General features: G+C 37.5%; 1 protein-coding gene and 1 non-coding gene across 3 annotated transcripts in view; one reads left to right on the forward strand and one right to left on the reverse strand.

The window, feature by feature from the left end:
• The window catches only part of LOC135686945 (dedicator of cytokinesis protein 3), a 39376-nt gene that overhangs the window by 18640 nt on the left and 5261 nt on the right, over positions 1-15475 (forward strand). For both annotated transcript variants that reach the window (XM_065203355.2, XM_065203357.2), the window contains 20 exons: positions 5563-5687; positions 5852-5979; positions 6395-6490; positions 7230-7328; positions 7521-7615; positions 7905-7983; positions 8341-8441; positions 9048-9106; positions 9752-9823; positions 10194-10270; positions 10448-10533; positions 11020-11124; positions 11437-11500; positions 12198-12329; positions 12609-12716; positions 13062-13151; positions 13378-13482; positions 13722-13863; positions 14611-14692; positions 15100-15184. In XM_065203355.2, coding sequence (XP_065059427.2) covers positions 5563-5687; positions 5852-5979; positions 6395-6490; positions 7230-7328; positions 7521-7615; positions 7905-7983; positions 8341-8441; positions 9048-9106; positions 9752-9823; positions 10194-10270; positions 10448-10533; positions 11020-11124; positions 11437-11500; positions 12198-12329; positions 12609-12716; positions 13062-13151; positions 13378-13482; positions 13722-13863; positions 14611-14692; positions 15100-15184 — 1930 coding nt within the window. The remainder of the gene's footprint in view (positions 1-5562; positions 5688-5851; positions 5980-6394; positions 6491-7229; positions 7329-7520; positions 7616-7904; positions 7984-8340; positions 8442-9047; positions 9107-9751; positions 9824-10193; positions 10271-10447; positions 10534-11019; positions 11125-11436; positions 11501-12197; positions 12330-12608; positions 12717-13061; positions 13152-13377; positions 13483-13721; positions 13864-14610; positions 14693-15099; positions 15185-15475) is intronic.
• Positions 5139-5289, reverse strand: LOC135686951 (U12 minor spliceosomal RNA). Its single transcript, XR_010516129.1, has one exon. It is a non-coding gene; the product is annotated as a U12 minor spliceosomal RNA (small nuclear RNA).

Raw genomic sequence — 15475 nt, forward strand, 5'->3', positions numbered from 1 at the left:
TGCTAAAATGAAACGCGGTGTCGAAAAAACACTACAATGACGACGGAATGCCATGAGAAAAGACTCCGTTGTAAGGTCTTCGACGATTTCCAAGCTAATTGCTCGTGTAGTTAGGCAAGTGAATAGGCAAATGTACACCTTGCGAAAGTTCCCATTGATGTCTTTAACAAGTAAATGACCGGTAAAATCAACACCAATGTTTGAAAACGGACGGCTGGACGTGTCCACGCGAAATGTTGGCAACTCTGCTGACATAGGAAGCGGGTAATGTCTTCCAGTGACTCTCTTGCATTTAAGACACTTACGAAGTAGGTTGCGTGTTACAGAGCGAGCACTTGGTACCCAGAAACGTTTGCGTAGAGCGACAATCGTACCACCAACACCGATATGATGCAACTGTTGATGATTATCAAGAATCAGCAAGTCAGTAAAACGTGAATGCTGCGGCAAAAGAATCAATGAAGAGTCGAAATCAAACCGACCCTTGGTGCGAATGATTCCCTTTTCATCGAGAAACAAATTAAGCTGACGAACAATGGCTGGTGCATGTTCAAAGCTTGAGCTAGAAGACGATGTTAAATATGTAAGTACTGTTGCATAGTGTTGATGCTGTTGAGAAAGAATCCATTCTAGCTCTGCTGTTTCGAGTTCAGCAGTCGAGGGCGGTTCCTTTATCCTTGTGCGCGAGCAAAAACGTCGGACGTAAACGGTTGACGCTAAAAGACGAGAGTAGTGATTAAAACGCTCTAGCTCGATAACGTTGCACACACTTGGACGTATTAACGTTTCGGAGAGTTGCTGTTCAGCAACAGCAATGAGTGTTGTTGTAGTGGGCGCCTGTGCCTTAGGCCATTTAGGCCACAAAGCTTCTTCGGTAATCCAAGATGGACCCTGACTCCACAGCGGTGATCTTTGTAAAGACTGTGCCGAGCAACCTCTTGAGACTATATCTGCAGGGTTCTCGTCCGAGGCTGTATGGCCCCAGAGAGACGAATCGAAGAGCCTGTTGATAGCATCTACTTTATTTTGTACGAACTGCTTTAACTTGCGTGTAGATGACAACCAGTATAGGGAAATTTCTGAGTCTGTCCACAAATGAACGTGAATACACGAGAATTCCTTTTTCAGAATTGCGAGTAGGTGGTTGCAAAATTGCGCCCCTATTAACATAGCACTTAACTCTAATTGAGGAATTGTGAGACCTTTTTTCCCTCTTGGCGCTAATTTCGATTTAGAACCTACGAGGGTGCATTGGGTTCCCTGACTTATGTACGCGACCGCGCCCATAACAGATTTACTTGCATCTGCAAAAACATGCAGATGAATAGGCCGAGAATTGTCGAAGTCTGCCCATCGTGGAAACTGAAAACGGGAGGCAATATTGAGCTCGTGTTCGATATTTTTCCAGCCTTTCGCTTTGGCAGGGGGTAAGGGCTGGTCCCAGCCAAATTTTTCATCCCAGAGCTCAGCAATAAAGAGGCGAGCGAGAATGCACACGGGCAAAACTAAACCAAGTGGGTCGAATAGTTGACTAGCAATACTTAATACTTTACGTTTTGTCAGAGATTCAATGGGCGAATCGAAATTTTTCACTGGAAAGTTAATACAATCCTTTGAAGCATCCCACTGTAGGCCTAGTAGAGAAATAGCCTGCGATTTAATACCAGTGTTATTAGAACTGATTTGGTCTTGCAATGCTTTCGAATTAGTTGACCACTGACGTAGAACAAAATGACCTTCATGCATTATTTCGCGCGCTTTATGGAAATAAGCAATGGCTTCAGCCTCGGTTTGAGCCCCGGAAAGGAGGTTGTCTACGTATAATTTCTGACTAATATCAACAGCTACGGGGTGGCTATATTTCTGCAAATGTTCAAGCAACACAGCACCAAGAGACATTGGACTGCTTGTATGGCCGAAAACGATGGTTGTATATGTATATACACAAATTTCTTTTGTTGGATCATTGTCTTTATACCAAAGAAAACGCACGAAGGGCCTATCTTCCTCCTTGAGTTTGATATTAAGAAAGGCGCGTTGAATATCAGCCACAAATGCATACTGCGGGAAACGAAATCTGACGAGAAGTTCGAGCAGATTATTGAGAAGACACGGGCCAGTGTAAAGACAGTCATTTAGACTGACTTTACCTGCGTTCGCTGCGAAAACTATCCTGAGAGGTGTAGTTTCAGAATCTTTGAGGACGAAAAAATGGGGCAAGTAGTGACATCCCTCCTCGGGCCAAGGTTCATCTAAATCACGTAATTCCTCAATGTACCCCTTACTTAAGTGCTCTGCCATAACTTTACGATACGTGTCCATAAGATTGAGTTTAGTTAAACGCGCTGTTACTTGATCTAAACGCCGTTTACAAAGTTCCAGATTAGACGGTAAGGGCGGGTGGTTTGTTTTCCAAGGCAATGGGGCAAAGTACTGCCCGTCACAAAATTCAATCTGCTTTCGGTAACCATGGAGAAAGTTATTTTCTGGCTTGTCGTTTTCAGGGTCACTAACAAATTGACCTTGAAAAAGTCGATCGACTTGAATAAGCAAACTTTCATTGTCAACAAGATTTTGAAAGGAAACATTTTGGCTAGCATCGTTATCTTCGCACAACACATCAATGCACTTTGTGACTACTTCGGAATCTTTAATAGCGTGATTATCAATAATAGCAGTAGTAAGCATCGCGTTTTGTGGCCAAGGGCCATAAAGGACGTCACCGAAATGTGATTCCTGGATTAATGGCTGCGAATTATCTTGAATAATTTCCCCAAGAAAACGATAAGCGGCATCAGCACCCAAAAGAATATCAACTGCAAATTTATCTTCTTCAAAGTCGTTTGCCAAAGTTAACCCTTGAAGACGGGGGTGCGATTTGAATTGCGAATACCCAGAGTGATCTAGAGGCTGAACAATTTCCTCAGTAATTAAAACGCGTACGTGTTCGATACCTTGTGGGGTTTCCAAGCCAATTTCTGTTACCCCATAATTATGTTGGGTTACTGTCCCTCCAAAACCTGACACAGATAATAATTCGCAAGAAATTGGGTTTAGGCCTAATTGAGATGCAAAGCCTGACCTGACGTAACTGCGCTGCGAACCTTCATCGAAAAATATTCTCGCTGCAAGTTTCTTATCGCTGGAAACAGCAACCCCTTTAGCAGTTTTCAAAAGTATAACATTTGCAGCGTTGCTTGCTACGGTTGTTTGTTCAGAAGCAATTTCAGGCGAAATGTTAGCCTTAGCATCTGTAGTAAACTTGTACGTTGTTTCATCATTACTAGATACATCAACAACATTAACGACAGAGTTAGGTTTATGCGAATAGGAATCAATTTCATCAACGTTGAACATAGTCGAAATTACTGGCGAAACAGAACAACAATTTGTTACGATTTGTTGTGATGGCGTAATGGATGTCGTTTGTGTGTCATTGGTGGTGAATTGTGACGAGGATGACTCATTTTTGACTACAGAAACGTGTGCGTTTGTTCGTGACTTGCTTGGACTAGCATTTCGTGGAGGTTGAACGTTAGAATTAGACTGGTAAATTTGCACCCCGTGAATGCTTGTGTGGTGCTTTCCCTTACACTTGGAACAACGACCCCTCGAATTACATTGAGAAACAGAGTGTCCCGAACCTAAACAGTTAAAGCAAAGCCTTTTACGGATAATAGTTGCCCTTTTCTCGGATGCGGACTGGGAACAACGCTGGGTGTTATGTGGACCAGTGCAAAATTGGCAACGTAATTCGCTAGATGCAACCAAAGTGCTTGTGACAGACGGGGGTTCGTAAATTTCATGTCTTGCCACGGGCTGAAGAACTTGTGATTGTTCCTCTTTTGCAAGAAACTTTTTGAAATTTTCAACAAACAATTGCAAGTTGAAATAGGATTCTTCTCCACAGTCTCCTATGGCACTACGAGCTTTAACAGGTAACTTCTCTTCAATAATCGGAATTATGAAAGGAGCACAAGCTGCGACATTAACGTTTAAGGCTTCTAAAGAACGAATGTCCCCCATAACTGAATTGTAAAACTGGCGAATACTAGCGGCAAAGGGCGTGGGCTTTGGCATTTTGAGAAGATTCATTATGTGGGCCCGAATTATACGTCTGGGGAGACCGAAATTCTCCTTTAGCATTTCTTCTAAAACTCCGTAATTTAGTTCGGAGGGTATTATCCCTTTAACAGTATCTAAAGCTTCTCCCCTTAGTTGACCCACTAAATACGTGAACTTTGCAGTGTTAGGCAGGTCTGGAGAGTTCCCAACTTGTGACTGGAAACGTTCCCAAAAGCCAAACCATTCGGTAATATTCCCATCAAAGGTTGGAAGGTTAAGATCGGGCAATTTTGATCGAGAAAATGACTGTGAATGATGTGGCTGTGAATTGGTTGTGGATAGCTTATCAAATTTCGTTAGAAGAAATTCAATTTTATCGATTTTACCTTCTATTTCCATGGCAAATACCTCAGCTTCATCGCAAAAGTCGTCGAGTTCGGCTTCATCTTCTAATTCCTTGAACAAAATGCTTCGTAGCTCCTTTTCAATTGCGATACTTTCCAACTGCTTTGCCTTTAACGCTTTAAATGATGATGTTAAAGAACGAATTTCTTCCTCTTGTAAACGCGGTACGCTGAAAAGCGTCGAAGCTTCGCTGTGTATCTTCGTGAACGAACGGCGAATCTGCCTCCTCTCCTGTTTCAACTTCTCTAACTTCGATTTGGGCATTGTTACGAATGCTTGAAAACTTTCACAGCAGCGAAAGAACGAAAACGAAACGTAGACGGACAATCCTGGTTACGGCACCAATTTGTTAAGTAGCCAGAGAAGAGACAGTGTGTGTTTAGTAGCGAAATATATACATAACATTTTAGCATTTACACGAAAACTAACATAACTCAGCAGTAAGCTCGATAAGAATGTCAAAAGCGATTAATAAGCAATTACGAATGTCATGTGATTGTCATGTGACTCTACTTGACAATAGGCGATCATTACATTCCATCGGCTTTGTGCACTGTTTTGATTCCAAAGACCCAAAACGTATTTGATGGCTTCCGTTTCGGGCTCATTATGTTTTCCTCGTCATTGTCGAAAAAATTCATTAACTTAGCATTTTTTTCTATTTCTGGGGGCGGAGGCCGCTTACAACCAAGGAGTCCCGCGGAAGTAGGCGGGTCAACCTTGGGGCAGCCTGCCACCCGTCAAAAATTGATAGCGTTCAAAGCGCTGGATCTGGCGTCACCCAGATCGTTATTTTCCTTACTCATTAGTTTAAGGCCAACCTGCACCTGTCATTCACAGTTGTCTCGCTTGAAAGTGGAATTACTGTACTTATGGGTTATAGAATTGGCGCATGCGCCCAACGTTGCAAGACTAAATCAATTAGCCATGTTTGCGTATTCTTTCGATGTTTTCAGGTATTAAAACTCTACAAATGTGAATAAACCACCTTATTCTAGACAAGGAAAAGGGTTTGACAAGATTTTAAAGCATGCTTCTCACGAAGTTTCGCAAAATTGGTTGTTGTATGACTTTCTCTCTCTGTTGTTGTAGCTCTGTGATATCTGATTTTATCAACTGCGTTCCGAAAGTTGTTGGCTCGTCTTCAACACCACTTCGTGTTGCCAAATTGAAGTGCATTCGTAAAATTGCAGGGAGCTCTCTATTTAAGGACCGAGGTGCGTTAACCCCCACTTGATCACAGTATAATACTTTCTTGACTTCTTAGTGAGACGAAGGCTGTTTAGTATATTGTTTTTATTCTATTTTATCAAAGCTAAACCAATGGTGATTTTCCCATCTTTTTTCATAATGTTTTAATCATTATTTTGGTATATTGCAGCCCTACGTGAGACATTTCTTCCAACACTCATCGACCATGTGCAGTACTATATGAATACAAAGCAAGAATTAGCTCTTTGCCTCGAACTTCTCGGTGATGTCATAACAGCTTTGCAGAAGTCAGACAAGGTAGGTTTTTGGGCCAATTTGAAAAATAAGCTTAGCAAGGTTTGAAAATATTCTCAGAATTTTGGAATAGTTTGATTCACACATTTGATCGATTTTACTGTTGCAAGCAGAATTTTGCGTCTTCCGTCCAACGTATCACTTGTTAATGTGACTAGTTAGTATAAATCTCATAAAGTTCCTCTTTTGTAGCAATTATACATCATTAACAGTAGAGGTTTAAGATTGTAAAGTATGATAAGTGAATGTTGTTTCATAACATTAAGACAGTAAGATAAGTTGTTTCTGCATCGTTCGGTTTAGTTTAAAACGTCTAAAGCTTCATAACCCCTTAGTTCGTTGTTTGGTCAGTATGCTGTTTGGTCTTTCACAACTATTTAATATCCCTAATTGTTGCATGCTTTTGTTTGTTCTCTAGGAAATGGTGTTCAGTGATATTTCCCTGCTGGGCAAATCTTTACTGTTCATCTTGTTAAATATCTATCTGACCATTGACAGGACAGGAACGTTAAGGGTATGTACTTTCTCTTGTTGCTACGAAAAATGATTGTCTGTTTTCATCAAATATGATTTTGTGTGCATTCATGCCTTATTAAGTTCATTAATTCATCATGTTCATTCACCCCCTTTTGTAAAGAGGTTTAAAAATCCAAATTGTTACCCCAGTCAAAGTGAAACTACTAAATTTTTCTTTCTACGTAAACGTAGATATTAACAGCGCCCCTACATGAAAAGATGACCTTCCTTGCCAAAGGAATTTAAAAATTATCATCACTGTGTTTTTTAAAAACTAGGTGTTTTTGTAAAAATTGTTCTTTAGCCTATATTGTGCAAAAATGATTTAGGTATAGGTGTAAGGAAGTTTGACGATTTATGTCTTCTGTAGTCACTTTTGCTGCTTACCAACGCTACATATATCCCTTATGAAATTTTAAATATGCCCCACGAAAACATTGCAATACCCCACCTAACATTTGCTTGCCTTCTAAGCACAAAATCAAAATGCAGTTTTTCGAAATCGTGAGCCATTAGCAACAGGTCAATGTTTTGCTCTTTGTTTTTCCTTCTTTTCCTTCGTTCATCCTTTATTTTTTTCTCTTAATTTTTTTGTTTATTGAGAAAGTTGCTTTCCTGGGCTTAGTGAAAAATTTATATTCATAGATCGAGTGTCCCGTCTAGTATGAGATCGAAATATCACAATTTCCCTCTTTTTTCACTCGTAAGAACCTTAATATTTTACTTTTTTCGTACAGGGCTTAACCGTTGCTTGTCTGATTGGGCTGTTAAAACTAATGGAGGACCAACACTTCAACGAGCTCTTAGCGTCCTATGACGATAAAAAAAGCTTGAAGGTGAGTTATAGACAGTAATTAAGGGACAGTAAAATGGTATTCAAAAGTTATTTCTATGTGGACATTTAACTAAAAAAATTTCGAAACGACCTTTAAAACTGGCAAAGAAAGGCGCAATGAATTATATCGACATCCTTTGAATCCCAAAACAGATGACATTTTTCTGAAGAACGCCTATGATTTATGTTCTAGGAATTTTTGATGAAAATAATGGTGGCCTTCCAAGTGCTTCTATCTCAAGATGTCTTCCCAGAAGATTGGTTTGTGCTGAGAATCGTCTCCAACAAGTAAACTTTCCTATTTACTGCTTATTACGAATTTTCACTAAACTTGACAGCACTGAACGATGTGTGCCATGTTGTGCGTATTCATGTAGTGTATATATAGTGTGTAAATCTCCTTGCTTGTATAAACATAGATCTTATATATATTGGAATTCTGTTTATATTGTTTGTAAATTTGGACTTGGGTTTAGTTGGCTCAATAGATACTTTAGATACTTTTAGATTATATTAGGCTCATGGTAGATCTTATGATAAAAACTCATTTTTGACATTATACTGCATTTCATTTCAGCCTTGTGCTTACAGCAATCCAGTATCTTTCGAAAGCTTTCATCGATCATTTTCTATTGGGAACAGATTTTGAGTATCAGGTATTAGCAATTCAGATATTGTCGTGGATGATCTGTAGCGGATTCTTCAAGTGTCTAGATAGGTTAATGAGTTTTCAGAGAGAATTTGCCTATGAAACATTTTTTCTAAATGGCCGAACGTAGTTGAATAGTAAAGCATTGGGAAAAATTAGCATTTATCTTGAGGGTTGTTAAAAACCTAAAGCAGCGAGCAAACTTATTGGTGATAATTTTAAGCTGATATGGTTTTACAAAATGTTTAATCGACAAATTATTGAACTTCTATGATTGCACTGTTTATCGTTATAATCTTAAACTGTATTCAGTATATATTTGTTTTGAACTTCAATAGCGAATTTTCGATTGGTTTCTTTCCAGCTTTGGAACAATTACTTCCAACTGGCAGTTTCATTTATTGTTCAACCATGTCTTCAGCTAGAGACTTTCATGGAAAACAAACGAGACAGAATAATCGACCGGTAAGTGCGAGGATGGTTATCTTTCTATTCAAAATTCAATACTGTGTCGACAAGTAGCGGCGCCACGGGGGGGGGGGGGGGGGGGGGACTGGGGGGGACGTATCCCCCCAGTTCTCGGCAGGATCAATTTTGTAATTCGTCTAAATCCGATGAGAAAATGTTGGGGGAGGGGTAATATTTTGGCAACGTACTTTTTGTAATGTAATCCTAAGATTTTCAAACTGCCTTTACATAGCCAAAAATGAATCATGGGCGTTCCCTTCAGGTAACAATGGCGTTCCTTGTTAGTAAAAGGGCGTTTCCTGGTGCTAATAGGGCGTGGCCTACAATCCTTTGTTTTGGCCCCCCCCAGAGCGTAGTGGCTGGCGCCGCCATTGGTGTCGACATTTTTTTTCTTTAAAATTCTGACTTTTCTGCTCAATATGATTTAGATAAATGTGCAATGAAAGCCTTTCTTTTGAAAATCTGGTATTTAGAACTTTGTCTGACTTTGCTTTCTTTGATTTCTACTACTTAAAGAGTTAGATTTGTAGGTTCACCATGCTAAAAAACCCGCTGCATTGGCCTTGTCATTCTTTAACAAATCGATATATTTGACTTTTTCAGATACGGAGACATGCGGCAAATCATGGGTATGGAACTAGTCGATATGTGGGAAAACCTTGGTATGATTTTTGTTTTGTTGTCATCTTATCATATCGATATTTTCTAAAATGGTTTGTCTTTTAGATCAAATGAATTATACTTATTCGTAAAAATGTTGAAAGACTTGGAAAAGCTTTAAATATAATAAAATAGTTTTTACGAAATGGTGAATCGGGGGTATAGGTGACAGATTTTATGTAATGATCTCTTTATCTCTGAAGGCTGGCATCCTTCATAAAACAAGTGTTTTCGTTTCAATTTGTATTTTTCTGAAGGAAAAGATATCTCAAATCGTGATTTAAGATGCAATATTTAAATTTGTCATTTTTTTAGTATAATAATATATTTTGCTGTGCAAAGTTTCAAAGTGGCACTAAAACGAAATCTTATCTCAGGAAACAGTTTTTCTCTGTGTAATTTGAAAAAGAGAAAATTTTCTTCTGAAATAAATTAGCCAAATGAAATACTTCCAGATATATAGCATCAAAATACCTTTTAGACAAGCCGAAGCAATTTGATTTTTTAAAGGTAATGGAGACTAATACTTTCACTAATATGTAAAGTATTTATAAGTATCAGCAGCATTTTATGGCCATGTTGTCTAGCTTATTTATGCTCTCTTCTTAATAATGCTGTCTTTAATGTTATTTGTTTTTTTGTTGTAGGACCGCAAAAGAAAAATTTTATACCTGGTTTAATAGGACCCTTTTTGCAAGTCACACTTACCCCAGAAGAAGGTAAGCTAAATTAATTTGTGCAAAAACAATTATAACTTCTCTATAATCAAAGCATCATCCAACATTGCCTGCAACTTTCTGCTCCATTCATCGCATTTAGACAAACAAGCAAAAGACTATTGATAAGATAAAAGATAAGGGGATAGGATCAACTAACTGCTTTAGAAAAAGACTTGAACCGATGGATTATCTTTAAGAACTGCTATTGACAGCCTGCATTTATTCATCTACCTAAAAGTGCTACCATCTTGCTTTCTAATATTTTTCTTATTTGTTGACTGTATATCTTTGTGTTTCTGTTCACTGTTTCCGTTTTCTGTAAAGTTTTATTTCAGTGAAAAACCAAGTGGTTTATCTCTTTTCCTTTTAGAACTACGCAAGTCAACGATACCAATTTTTTTCGACATGATGCAAGTTGAGTTTGCTGAGGAAAGGAGTTTTAGAAAGGTTAGTACCCTTCAAGCACCCCATAAAAGCAATTGATGATCATCCACCCTCCCTTATGAAAGGATTCAATGTTATCAATATTGAAAGGGAAACCTGAAGCAATTTAAGCATTGACTTTTAGAGTTTCTTTCTATGGAGCCTTATGCTTTAGAATTTGGCCTTTTTTGTTGTTTTCAGGTGGAGACAGAATTAATCGACAAATTGGATATTCTAGTTAGTGGTGGCCAAGGTGACCAGGCATATGAAGAACTCTTTAGGAAATTGTGAGTTTCATAGCGATTTTCTGTCGCAGCCTTTATATGGTGAATGATAACAGTAAAAGCTCGCATGTTTTTGATAAGAGAAATATACTTGAAGACAAGTCAGATGAGTTTCTTATAAAAATAACTTTCTTATGAGACAATAGCATGACTCTCCTGTAAAGAAATGACAATTATCTATTTTGACAGAAAGTAAATAGTTCTTGCAGAGCAATGTGTTTTATATTCAATCAATTGCAAGGTAGTTTGTTTCTGAAAAACTGCGGTTTTGCTTCTTATTCATGGATGTTGTTTGGAAAGATGGAAACCGTTCCCCAAAACACAGTTATGGGAATAGAGGTTTTCCTAAGTTCACTTAATTCATCAGATATTCTTTGCAGGCCTTAGTGCCAGGGGACCCTTACGAACCTCTTTAGTTCTACGCATTTCAACTTCCCCATATATTTTGCATCGGTATTCAGACAATTTACGTATTAAATGATTTCCCAGGACTTTGCAAAAGCTCGAAGAATGCCATGATCCAGGGCTACACGAGAACGGAAGGAGATGCATTGAATCGATCACACAGCTTCTGAAGAGGCTACTCGATTACAGGTAGGTTAGCCTCGCTTAAATGGAACCTCGTTTGCTCAGTACCAGTAAGGCCGATTGCTGGTTTTATTATCTTCATTCTTTTCTTACTAGACATTGTTACTGGATAGTGCAAGTAAGGCTGCATTCTGCTTTCTTTTTGTGAAATGTATTCAATTTTGTCTTCGCTGTTTAAAACTATTTATGTAATTTAAACTAGTTGTTGCTCTGTTTTGAAATGACTCTGTGCTTCTTGGACAGTACGAATGGTCTTGTTTAACCCAAACCCCTTCAAGAAGCTTGTTTAGTGAATTTAGGTAAATACTTTTTCAACAGGGCTGTCATTGCTAGTGATGATTGTGGAATGGATGAGCAGATGACTTGTACAGTCAGACTACTAGTAAGCTTATTTCAATTTCATTACTGTTTTGGTGTTCTGTAGTTGTTACTGCTGTCATTCAAAATTTCCAATTTTTCGTTTCTACAGATAGACAGGGCACAGTTGCACTAACTTGATTTGCAATTCATTCAAACCGTTCGCTACATTTTAATTACAGGAAATTTGTAGGCAGCTTTTCGTAATCTGATCTACAATGTATATTTTCTGCAGCTGCATTACAATTTTCATAAAAAATTCCTGTACCTTATTACCATCTCCGAAAGTTTACCGGACGCTTTTTCCATCTGCCCATACTTTATCGGCCTCTAGATAAAGCTCAACTATAACGTCCTCGACCCCTTTTTATTGAGGAGGCTCAACCTTTATGTCAACTTAGTTCAAGATATTTCATCTCAAGGTCACTTTGATTAGCGATATGCTATCAAACGAAGATCTCTTTCAACCAAACATCTTTAAGTATTGAGAGCCTCTGTTGCATACTAATATAATCTTTAAGCCTTACAAAGCTTCAGATATCTGTCTATTAGTGCAGAATCTTCTTGGCGGTTTTATAATACTTCTGTAGGCAATTTTCAGCTTATAAATGGCTTCGGTAAGCTGATTTTATCTAGCACATTTTTACCCAATCCCTCTTTGATTCTATATCCTTTCAGCTGTGATTTATACCTACGAGTGATAAATTTGCTTCACTAATCAGGAATTCTACGAAAATCTCGACCGAATGGATATGTATATAAGATACATATACAAACTTTGTGATCTGCACATTGCTTGTGAAAACTACACCGAAGCTGGATTTGTCCTGTTCATGCACGCTTCTCTTCTTGATGTGAGTCTTAATTATTTTTTTTCTTCATTTGAACTTAAGCCTACATTCAAATAACTTAGGGGTAGTATTTTAACCACGAGCTTGTCTTTCCGGAAAAACCTTGCCACAATCAATATACGAGGCCCCTGTTATTCTTTGATTGATCTTTGCATATTCTTCTTTGTCTGATTTTCTTCCCTTTGGCATATCTTGTTCGCCAGTTATAGCAAATCTTTGTATCGTTGAAAAAAGCTGTAACATTTTTAGCGTACATTGCGTAGCATTTGTGTAAATTTTTAGTGGAAGGACAAATTGAAAGAAGAGGAACACTCTTACCCTGTTCAGCCTGAATGGGAAAGGAAAGAACAATTGTATCTGCGAATTATCGAATATTTTAATAAAGGAAAAGTGAGTAAATTTTTCCCATTTTTGCTTCAATGAGTTGGAATTCGCACGAGCCTCCTGGCTTTCAGCTCTTTCGCATGTTTGGCTGCTTGCATGTATTAATGTGCTCTTTCTGCATGTTTGTATCTAGGCTTTGATTAACACCGAACTATTGCCACATCTGCAATGGATTTCTGCTGGTTTCTTCTCAAAATTATATACCTTCTTCTACTATTAAAAAACACGCTGCTAAATTTTATAAATTTTGATATTTGCTAATAGACAACTATGTCTATATTTTTTAATTTACCTCCCAAAAGCAGAAGCAACACTAAGGAGTCATTCTAATTAACGTTGAATTTGTCCTAGATGTGGGAAAATGGCTTGAGTCTCTGTAAAGACCTCGCAAAAATTTATGAAACTCGTCTATTTGATTATAACAAACTTAGCAAAATATTGGTAAGTTTTTCGTTTTATAAATCTTATTTGTTTGGATCATATTGAATTTTGGTATTGGAATAGCGATGAAAAAGTATTTATAATTAGTTATCACTACTCCTTGTCAGAAGGTTTGATCCCTTACCAATTTTCTCAATTTGTAATCTTCATTGGAAATTGTTAGCTTTTTATTGACTTGGTTATACTAACCAAGATCAAATGAATTTTGAAAGCTGATTTATTTTAGCGAACCCAAGCTGAGTTCTACGATAAAATCATGAAGGAACTTCGACCAGAACCAGAGTATTTTAGAGTTGCCTTTTATGGTGAAGGCTTTCCACATTACCTCAAGGTAATTTTTGCTTTGCTTAATCTTTATTGAAGAGGTACTTCTTTCTTTAAACACCCTTCGAAAACCTTCTGTTGCCTGTCTCTGATAGAGTCAAACTTTTTTAAAGTTTTGTGCCGTTTGGTTTTTTTTTTCTTAAAAAACTTAAAAGGCTTACTGAACCATATTTTTAGAGCGCTAAGAATGCTTCATTATGGGCAATTTTATGTAACTACATGAATTTCTACATGCTTTTCTTGTAGAATGAGTCTTTTATTTATCGCGGTCTTGAATACGAGAGATTGGCAAGTTTCACACAAAGATTAAAAGCACAGTTTCCAAATGCTACGGTTATGTCGACAAACAAACCCTTAGACGATTCATATCGATTATCACAAGGTCAATGTATCCTTTCTTTAAAGCGAAAGTCTATGTTGATATTATTGACTGCATTAGTTCTGTTGCCCTTATTTGTACAGCATACTTCAAACAAGCTTACAAATTGACAGCCACCATCTATTGTTACTAATTGTACTATGTGGCTCTTATGTGATACCTCTAATTCTTTCCAGCATCTTTCCTTGCTCTTCTCATAATGCTCTACTCCTCTAGGAAACCGTCACCTTCTGAGAATTTTCCTAGTGAGCTTGATACTTTTTTCTTAACAATTGGTATCTATTTGGCTCCATATTAAATTAGGCTAGGATACAATGTCTATATGATGACAGTATGCTCAAGCAATCAAGGAATGACACATGGCATAATTTTCTCTACGTTTCTCAAACTGACATATGGCATAACAAGGAAATCGACCGTTTCAATAGTTCAAAGTTCCTATGTTCAAAATAGGAAAATTATATGAGGGTTGGTTTACGCTTTAAAACTCTATGGTTCTTTTTATTCAAATTCCCTCCTCTGAATCCCTTGCCTGACGATTCTTGTTTGAGTTTCTCTCTGTAATTTGTCTCTTTCTGTAAGTTAGCATGATCACGGAGCATTTCCGAATAAATCATTATTAATCTCACGACTTTGAAAACAGTGCTTTTTTTAAGACAACTAATTAGTAAAAGTTTTAATCCTCATGTAAGATGTGTCGTTGCGTATCATTTATTAAACTACATACATTGCATAAAACTACTTAACCATTTTAAGATATCCAGTGTTGTAACGTGCAGCCAATAGCTGGTAAAATTCGTGTTTTTGAAGGAAAACAGGTCAGCGAAAAAATAACAAGGTAAGGGGAATTATATTTGCCAGATCGTTTGTTAGAGACTGGATATTCATTTTAGCGTTGTAAATACTCTAATATTCTTTAAATATGTTATTAAGGGAGGGGAAAGGGGCAAATTATGGTTGCCTTCAAATACTGTTTTACCTCCACTCTGGTTTGATTATTTTTGCTTGGCGAGAGGGACAAATCTAACTCTGCAATTTAGTGCAGGAACAAATTGCTAAATATTTTTGCTCTACTATTGGGTCTGTAATATATGAAGGCTAAGTGCAAAGAAACTTTTGTTGTAGAAACATGAGTAGATGAATAAAAAAAGCAAGAAAGCTAGCACAACAAAATTTTGCTGCTTTTTATCATCTTTACCCATAAAGAAATAATTACATATCTGGACATCTCCAATTTCTCTATAGTTATTACAACGTGAACGAAGTTAAGGAGTTCAGAAATTCAAGGCCATTTCATAAAGGGAAAAAGGATGATGAAAACGAATTTAAGGTAAGTTTATTTTTTCAAGTCGCTGTTGAAAATGTTTTAGTATGTTGTAACATTTTCTAATGAGAGGATGCCCAAATCTGTTTCTTTTTTTGGAGGATATAAACTGCATTATTAAGTCAATAGTAAAAAGGAAACTCACTTGAAAACTACTGTAATTTGTATGAAAAACCCAAACGCTTAATGATAATTGGTTCGTAAAGCGATGTAAATCTACAATCTAAAAGATTGACGTCAAGCGATGCAAATCTAGTATATTTAAAACTGGTGCGTTTATCTCTGTTCACTGTGTCC

The sequence above is a fragment of the Rhopilema esculentum genome, chromosome 6, assembly GCF_057945365.1.
Source record: "Rhopilema esculentum isolate cy_ngs chromosome 6, ASM5794536v1, whole genome shotgun sequence".
Lineage (NCBI taxonomy): Eukaryota > Metazoa > Cnidaria > Scyphozoa > Rhizostomeae > Rhizostomatidae > Rhopilema > Rhopilema esculentum.